General features: G+C 38.3%; 1 protein-coding gene across 1 annotated transcript in view; it reads left to right on the forward strand.

Annotated features, from left to right (window-relative positions):
- Positions 1-9,238, forward strand: part of LOC137633760 (uncharacterized) — a 35,738-nt gene extending 26,500 nt beyond the window's left edge. Inside the window, exons 14-16 of the mRNA XM_068366006.1 lie at positions 5,298-5,478; positions 8,634-8,808; positions 9,083-9,238. Coding sequence (XP_068222107.1) covers positions 5,298-5,478; positions 8,634-8,808; positions 9,083-9,238 — 512 coding nt within the window. The remainder of the gene's footprint in view (positions 1-5,297; positions 5,479-8,633; positions 8,809-9,082) is intronic.
- The last annotated feature ends 762 nt before the right edge of the window (positions 9,239-10,000 follow it).

Here is a 10,000-nt window from a genome sequence, read left to right on the forward strand (position 1 = left end):
AATGGATTCCATTATACTTATATTAGTTTTGGCCCGATGCATAATGAATGAATGTTACAAATGCATTAAATATCAATTTTGATATTTTGAATAAAAATATTACAACGGACGATGATGGAAAAAAAAAAAACTCTTTTGAGAAGTATTGTTTCGATAGACAGCTTGATTTTCTATTCCTATAACTGACCACTTGCAACGGCGTCAATGACCTTACATGTCAGGATGCCAGAAAACTCCGAATCAATCAATCAATCTATCTCAACTTGCACCATGCAAATTGTTGGACAATGAACACGGACAAATGCAGAATTTTTTAAAAAATCGGAAACGAAAACGAGCAACTGTACTAAGGTTATGATCAGACAGAGAGAGAGAGAGAGAGAGAGAGAGAGAGAGAGAGAGAGAGAGAGAGAGAGAGAGATTCACATAAAGGAGATAGATTTGTCCCGTAAGCTCGCTAAAGGGGGGGAGCCGAAATTTCACGCTTGAATTTAAATCCTTTCAAGGTTTAAAGGCCGCTCATGAATGGCAGAGGCAAGGGACAGTGACATCACCCTATCAAGCAGAAACTGACCATATATACATATGATCAACGTCCAAGCCCCTTCTCCACCCAAGCTAGGACAAAAGAGGGCCAGGCAATGGCTGCTGAGGACTAGGCAATTAGACCTATATAGGCTCTCCCAAACCCCTTCCATCCTTTGTTCACAAGGATGTTGAGGTTGCAGCGACCAAAGAGACGAACGAGTATGATCGGGACTCGAACACCAGTCTGGCGTTCCCCAGTCAGGGATGTTACCACATCGGCCACCACAACCCTAAATTAAGTCTATCTTCTTATTCTTTTTCAACGTAACATTAAAAACAGTTTCCCTACGACATTCTTAAGCTGCAGTCAGTCTATGACGATTGCTCGTGTTGTTGCAATTGCACTGTGATCACCTTGACTATTTGGTCGTTTGCATTTCTACAAGTTTACCCAACATGTCACATTTGTTTCAAGAATGTAAAGGATGGTCAGAATGATGAAAAATCTTATGCAACATTCAGCATAATGAACTAATTGAACGACAGTGCCAAAGATTAATATCTAGATCAGGAATAAGAAATTTAATAGACCGTAAGTTTAGAAGAGAAGAGAAGTTCAAGGAAAAATAAATCTGATAGAAGATAGATATGAAAAAAATATCTTTCAACGATGGTCCTTATTTAGTTTGATATTTCAAAACTATAAGTTCTTTATCCTTAGTCCCTGTTAATGTCCATTGATGACATAAAAGTACGATAAATTAAAATCTCACTTGCAAAATATTTTTTTTTCGGAGAGTTCAGGCAACATAATTCTGCTGATATATAGACAGGAGAATATATTACAAAAGTAAATATTTAAGGTTTGTTTATGCTACGAAGAGTTTTTTTTTTCTTTTTTTTACATTTAGCAGTCAAAAATGTTACCTTAGTTTATCATGAATTTAACGATATCCGGGTTATTATTATTATCATTAATAATAATAATAATAATAATAATAATAATAATAATAATACATACATACATACATATACCAAAGGCACTTCCCCCAATTTTGGGGGGTAGCCGACAACAACAAGAAACAAAACAAAAAGGGGACCTCTACTCTCTACGTTCCTCCAGCCTAACCAGGGACTCAGTCGAGTTCAGCTGGTACTGCTAGGGTGCCACAGCCCAACCTCCCACATTTCCACCACAGATGAAGCTTCATACTGCTGAGTCCCCTACTGCTGCTACCTCCGCGGTCATCTGAGGCACCGGAGGAAGCAGCAGGGCCTACCGGAACTGCGTCACAATCGCTCGCCATTCATTCCTATTTCTAGCACGCTCTCTTGCCTCTCTCACATCTATCCTCCTATCACCCAGAGCTTTCTTCACACCATCCATCCACCCAAACCTTGGCCTTCCTCTTGTACTTCTCCCATCAACTCTTGCATTCATCACCTTCTTTAGAAGACAGCCATTTTCTATTCTCTCAACATGGCCAAACCACCTCACCACATTCATATCCACTCTAGCCGCTAACTCATTTCTTACACCCGTTCTCACCCTCACCACTTCGTTCCTAACCCTATCTACTCGAGATACACCAGCCATACTCCTCAGACACTTCATCTCAAACACATTCAATTTCTGTCTCTCCATCACTTTCATTCCCCACAACTCCGATCCATACATCACAGTTGGTACAATCACTTTCTCATATAGAACTCTCTTTACATTCATGCCCAATCCTCTATTTTTTACTACTCCCTTAACTGCCCCCAACACTTTGCAACCTTCATTCACTCTCTGACGTACATCTGCTTCCACTCCACCATTTGCTGCAACAACAGACCCCAAGTACTTAAACTGATCTACCTCCTCGAGTAACTCTCCATTCAACATGACATTCAACCTTGCACCACCTTCCCTTCTCGTACATCTCATAACCTTACTCTTACCCACATTAACTCTCAACTTCCTTCTCTCACACACCCTTCCAAATTCTGTCACTAGTCGGTCAAGCTTCTCTTCTGTGTCTGCTACCAGTACAGTATCATCCGCAAACAACAACTGATTTACCTCCCATTCATGATCATTCTCGCCTACCAGTTTTAATCCTCGTCCAAGCACTCTAGCATTCACCTCTCTCACCACTCCATCAACATACAAGTTAAACAACCACGGCGACATCACACATCCCTGTCTCAGCCCCACTCTCACCGGGAACCAATCGCTCACCTCATTTCCTATTCTAACACATGCTTTACTACCTGTGTAGAAACTTTTCACTGCTTGCAACAACCTTCCACCAACTCCATATAACCTCATCACATTCCACATTGCTTCCCTATCAACTCTATCATATGCTTTCTCCAGATCCATAAACGCAACATACACCTCCTTACCTTTTGCTAAATATTTCTCGCATATCTGCCTAACTGTAAAAATCTGATTCATACAACCCCTACCTCTTCTAAAACCACCCTGTACTTCCAAGATTGCATTCTCTGTTTTATCCTTAATCCTATTAATCAGTATTCTACCATACACTTTTCCAACTACACTCAACAAACTAATACCTCTTGAATTACAACACTCATGCACATCTCCCTTACCCTTATATAGTGGTACAATACATGCACAGACCCAATCTACTGGTACCATTGACAACACAAAACACACATTAAACAATCTCACCAACCATTCAAGTACAGTCACACCCCCTTCCTTCAACATCTCAGCTTTCACACCATCCATACCCGATGCTTTTCCTACTCTCGTTTCATCTAGTGCTCTCCTCACTTCCTCTATTGTAATCTCTCTCTCATTCTCATCTCCCCTCACTGGCACCTCAACACCTGGAACCGCAATTATATCTGCCTCCCTATCATCCTCAACATTCAGCAAACTTTCAAAATATTCCGCCCACCTTTTCCTTGCCTCCTCTCCTTTTAACAACCTTCCATTTCCATCTTTCACTGTCTCTTCAATTCTTGCGCCGGCCTTCCTTACTCTCTTCACTTCTTTCCAAAACTTCTTCTTATTCTCTTCATATGACTGACCCAGTCCCTGACCCCACCTCAGGTCAGCTGCCCTCTTTGCCTCACGTACCTTGCGCTTTACTTCCACCTTTTGCTCTCTATATTTTTCATACTTCTCTATACTATTACTCTGCAGCCATTCTTCAAAAGCCCTCTTTTTCTCTTCCACTTTTACCTTCACTCCTTCATTCCACCATTCACTGCCCTTCCTCATACTGCCTCCAACAACCTTCTTGCCACATACATCACTTGCAATCCCAACAAAATTTTCTTTTGCTAACTTCCACTCCTCCTCTAAATTACCAATTTCTCTTACTCTCACCTCGTCATATGCCATTTTCAACCTTTCCTGATATTTACTTTTTACCCCCGGTTTTATTAGCTCTTCAACCCTCACTAGCTCCCTTTTACATCCACCTACTCTATTCCCCCACTCTTTTGCTACAACTAATTTTCCTTCCACCAAAAAATGATCAGACATACCGTTAGCCATACCCCTAAACACGTGCACGTCTTTCAATCTTCCAAACATTCTTTTAGTTATCAACACATAATCCATTAATGCCCTTTCTACTACTCTTCCATTTGCCACTCTTACCCATGTATACTTATTTTTATCTTTCTTTTTAAAAAAGCTAGCACTTATTACCATCTCTTGTTCAACACACATATCTACCAGTCTCTCACCACTCTCATTTTCACCTGGTACGCCATATTTCCCAATGACACCTTCTACCTCTCCAGCACCCACTCTAGCATTTAAGTCACCCATAACAACTACATAATTCCTTCTACCCAGTCCTTCTACACACCTAGTTAATTCATTCCAGAACTCATTCCGCTCTTCTTCACTTTTCTCACTACCTGGCCCATACGCACTGACAAACGCCCAACATTCCCTACCCAACCTAACCCTTACCCACATTAACCTAGATGATATATCCTTCCATTCCACTACTTTACCTGTCATCCATTCACTCAACAATAAAGCCACACCCTCTCTCGCTCTTCCCCTTTCAATCCCAGACACTCTACCAGACATTTCACCAAACATCACTTCACCCTTTCCTTTCATCTTTGTCTCACACAAGGCCAATACATCCATCCTTCTACTTCTAAACATACTTCCAATCTCACATCTTTTACTCTCTATCGTACTACATCCACGCACATTCAAACACCCCAAAACTAGAGTGCGGGGAGCAGTCACTCTCCCCCCAGCTCCATCTCTTTGTTGCTGTCTCACAGGATACTTTTACAGGAGAGGGGGTTCCCAGCCCCCTCGTCCCGTCCCTTTTAGTCGCCTCTTACGACACGCAGGGATAACGTTGGCGCTATTCTAATTGTTTTATGCCCCCCGCGGCCACAGGGGGCTGCCCCCGCGGCCACAGGGGGCAAATAATAATAATAATAATAATAATTACGTTACTTATACAGTCTAGCGGTGAAAATTCGAACTGTTTACACATAGTAGCAGTTACTCCCGGATTTTAATATCAATAAATCATTACTTTTACTGAATAATTGACACAAGACTCACTCCCTCAAAGCACCTATGATACACTTTCTGAATTCTTTGAAATTTTCATCCATTTTGCCTTTCAATGTCCTGACAATAAACTCCATATATCGAAGACTTTATTTGTTTTCCCTTGTAGGCTCAATCACGACATTGGTCCCAACCAGAACTAGAGGCGTACTAAACGACTAAATGAATTAGCATAATCCCAATTTATCTGCAGTGGTGATACGGGCGTACCTTTCGCAATATATAACCCTGGCAGTGAATGGTCAATTTAAAGGTCACTTGTTATTCGCGTCGGACCTGTACGATTATTCACTGACCTTACAAAGGTCACCCTCTGAGAAGCTCCTGATGGCGTCATGTCTAATAGCTCTTCTGTTCGTCTTAACCCTGGATAGGTACGGTCCTCGGACACCCCTTTAAGGGTATACTCGGACGCGAACGACCCCGACGCCAAAAAAAATTCTTAAAAAATCAGTTTTTGCAGTAACCTCCTTTTTTCTTTTGCCAAAAAAAAACTTCAATGAATGCTTAAAACAACTGTAAAGATAAATACTACTCATCTGCAGTAAAACTATTTATTATAAATATTTTAAAAAATTAAGTAGAAAAAAAAAGACCTGACATAAAAATTCATAAAAAAAAAGTTTATACATATATACACAAATCCTTTTAGGAATTGATTCTTGAATGTTTAGGACACATCTTGATGTATTTTGGATGAAGTCAGACCCATGGAGGTGAAGATCTGAAATGAGAAAAAAGGGTAACTTTTTTTGGCCAAAAAAAATTGTCCAAATTTCATGAATTTTTTTGGGTACCCAAATGAAATAGGAAGTGGCTAATTTTTTTAGGGAATAAACATATGTTATCCTAAAATAGAAATATGTAAAAATATCTTCATTATTTTGTAAATTACATTTATATCAGGGGCCATATCTAAAGGTAATTTTTTGAGTACTTGGAAATTTCGTAAAAAAATACATATATTTAATATAGAATATGATATTTATGCAGGTAAAAATATACCAAAATATCACAAATTCTATAGGGAACAAGAATATATATAGATAGGGCAGCTTACGCTTCGGATATGTCCACAAAATGGCCGCCAACCACACTGACTCAGACTCCCTAATCTGCCACTTGAAATGTAGGAAGGGTATGTCAATTTCAAGGTGTTATTTACTAATCTAATTATTATTGGATATGCATAAAAATTGTATGGTGGGTTGCTGGATAATTGTCGATTATTTTACGACTATAAAATTAAAATTCTGACCCAAAAAAGTTTTTTTGAAGGGAAATAAAATCGAAAAAAAAAATGTAAAACAATATTTTAGCTAAAAAAATTTGATGATATTCAATCAAAAAAAAAGTAAACAAAATTTTCCGACAAATAAACATCTAGAGGAATCATTACTCTGTGATAGTTCCTTAGTACGTAGTAATTTTGAAAGAATTGGGAAAAAACGAAAAAATGGCAATCACCGGAAAATCAAACACATACCTCTATATACGCCATATCTGGCTAAAAAAAAGATAGGCATGGGTAGCCAGATCATCTCGAAACACTTTCCAACACTATAAAAATATAAGTTTTGCGACACTACTTGCCAATTCCTTACGGTAACATGACTAAGCAAAAAAATGCAAAACAAATAAAAAGGGGCACTCGTGGAAAAATGGCCATTCTAATATACAGCATTTCAGAAAAAAAAATTTCAGCCACGTGCTAGGCAAACCATCAAGGCATATTTTCCGACAAATAAACATATAAATGAAATATTACTCTGTGATAGTTCCTTAGTACGTAGTAATTTTGAAAGAAATGGGAAAAAACGAAAAAATGGCAATCACAGGAAAATCGAACACATACTTATATATACGCCATATCTGGCTAAAAAAAAATAGGCATGGGTAGCCAGATCATCTAGAAACACTTTCCAACACTATAAAAATATAAGTTTTGCGACACTACTTGCCAATTCCTTACGGTAACATGACTAAGCAAAAAAATGCAAAACAAATAAAAAGGGGCACTCGCGGAAAAATGCCCAACATTCTAATATACGGCATCTCAGATAAAAAAAAAAGACATGCACGTGTTAGCCCAACCATCAAGGCACACTTTCTAACACATAAACATGAAAAAAAAATCAATAATATATGGCAATTCCTTACTACGTAGTAAATTTTTACAAATATTGAAAAAAAAACAGAAATTGGCAACCGCAGTTAAATACCCAATATACCAATAACTACGTCGTATCTGACAAAAACAAAATCACGCATGGGTAGCCAGATCATCTAGACACACTTTCCAACATTAAAAAAGCAAAAGTTTTACGACACTATTTCGCAATATCTTACGGAAAAATGACTTGGCTAAAAAATTAAAAAAAATTAAAAAGGGACACTCGCGGTAAAATGCCAGACATTCTAATATACGACATCTCAGATAAAAAAAAGACATGCACGTGTTAGCCCAACCATCAAGGCACACTTTCTAACATATAAACATGAAAAAAAAATGAATAATATACGGCAATTCCTTACTACGTAGTAATTTTTACAAATATTGAAAAAAAAAACAGAAATTGGTAACCGCAGTTAAATACCCAATATACCAATAACTACGTCGTATCTGACAAAAACAAAGTCATGCATGGGTAGCCAGATCATCTAGACACACTTTCCAACACTAAACAAGCAAAAGTTTTACGACACTATTTGGCAATATCTTACGGAAAAATGACTTGGCAAAAAAATGAAAAAAAATGAAAAAGGGGCACTCGCGGTAAAATGGTCCTCGTGGTGATGAACGACATTTTAACTAAAAAAAAAAACATGCACATGGTAGCCAAACAATCCACCAAGACTTTCCACAACTGATAACCTATACAAGTTGCACCATTCTACGACAATTTCATAATACGTAATAACTTTGATAATTATGCAAACTACCTCAGAAGGGTAAACTCGGACGCGAACGACCCCGACGCGTCTCAGAAATCGGGGAAGGAGTACAGCTACAGCAATGCACATCTGGACACTACTAGAGCGTGTAGGGGAGACACCTCCTGCAGGTCGATCACCCACAAATTCAGTCACAGGGGTGAGTCACGTGAGAAAAACCTGTTTTTTTTTTACGCTCGGGGTCGCAAACGACCCACCGTACCTATCCAGGGTTAATGTCTCAACTATGCAATACAAATGTAATTCGAGAGAGAGAGAGAGAGAGAGAGAGAGAGAGAGAGAGAGAGAGAGAGAGAGAGAGAGAGAGAGAGAGAGAGAACGGGTTTTCTATTCAAATAAATTTTACATTGATACTGATACCTTAATGCCTTGAGAGAGAGAGAGAGAGAGAGAGAGAGATTTGGTAAACACCTGCTACCGACTCCCAAAGTTCTTTTGTTTGAAATGAATCAGCCAAATACCTTTCTAAACACATTCAAGTTGAGTAAGTTCCCGGTAACTATGGGCTGATAACAGAGAGAGAGAGAATTTGCTTATGAAAATGTTTATATTCTCAGTGTAAATAACATTCAAGTATGTTATTGGAATCTACAAGTTTATCAATGCAGCATATAATGACTTATCTTGGATATTCTTTTTTGCCACCATCCCCCATTACTAAAAGTATACAGATGATCTTACGATGTAAGAATTATACGAAAGTGTTTAGGAATTTGCAATGTTCCACGTGTACATTCAAGCCCCACCAGGTATAAGACCAGCCCCGTCAGGTATAAGACCAGTCCCATAGAGCCACCCTTGCAGAAATTGAAAGGATCACTCAAGTTCTACAGATATTTGAAAAAGGATAGAACACAGAGATAAGAGGAGACTGGATATTTGGCACGATTGCAACCAAAAAGCTAGCACAACACACTTCACTCAAAGCATCTAATGCACAGCTGTCATCTAAAAGAACAAGCTTTTCTAAATAGCGCAAGACACTGAATAAGACAATCGTCGTATACCAATGAATTTGCCCAGTTAAGAAATGTCAAACGTCCTACATCGGTATGGGAATACAACTCCAAAAGAGTTACAGAACCACCCCTTGATCTGCAGCATCCCCAAACAGACCCTGGGCAGCTTCGGGAAATAACTGAGCTTGGAATCTCTGGAGACAAACTTCCATTACCCTGATGGTTCCTAAACGTGTGGAGGACCGCCTACCTGATTCACATGTCATCTCTTCATACCGACACGCCCTAGAATCATCAAGGGCTCCCGACCCTCCTACGGATCCGGTAGCTCGTGTACATTAACAACGCTTGCCAACACGATAAACCTAAACCGACTGCACTAGAGGAGATATTAGCTCCGCACACAGATTACGTTGGATGAAATATTCCAGGAAACTGGAAAAAGAAGAAATGCAACATAAGAAGATTATGAAAGGAATAGCTCTTTGACACTTTGTCAGTAACACCGCCGTACTGTAGGTGCTACTGTATATCATGCGAGAGTAATGGATAAGAATAGAATAAGCAATCCTCTCCTCTCCAGTACTTAATGAAACGAGTACAGACAATGACAATCATTATCATAAAAGAGAGAGAGAAATAATATTACAAATTAAATATTCAACTGAAGCTGAAAGAACTTCATCACACTGAATCATTACATTAATCCAAATTAAATGACGTAGTGATTATAGATAGGAAATAAAATGCATTAGCAGGTAGCACGACTATACCCATTTAAGAAAGGGAGAGAGAGAGAGAGGAAGGAGCAGTTAAGTATATATATATATATATATATATATATATATATATATATATATATATATATATATATATATATATATGTATATATATATATATATATATATATATATATATATATATATATATATATATATATATATATATATATATATATATATATATATACATATATATATAT

Source organism: Palaemon carinicauda, chromosome 43 (genome assembly GCF_036898095.1).
Source record: "Palaemon carinicauda isolate YSFRI2023 chromosome 43, ASM3689809v2, whole genome shotgun sequence".
Taxonomy (NCBI): Eukaryota; Metazoa; Arthropoda; class Malacostraca; order Decapoda; family Palaemonidae; genus Palaemon; species Palaemon carinicauda.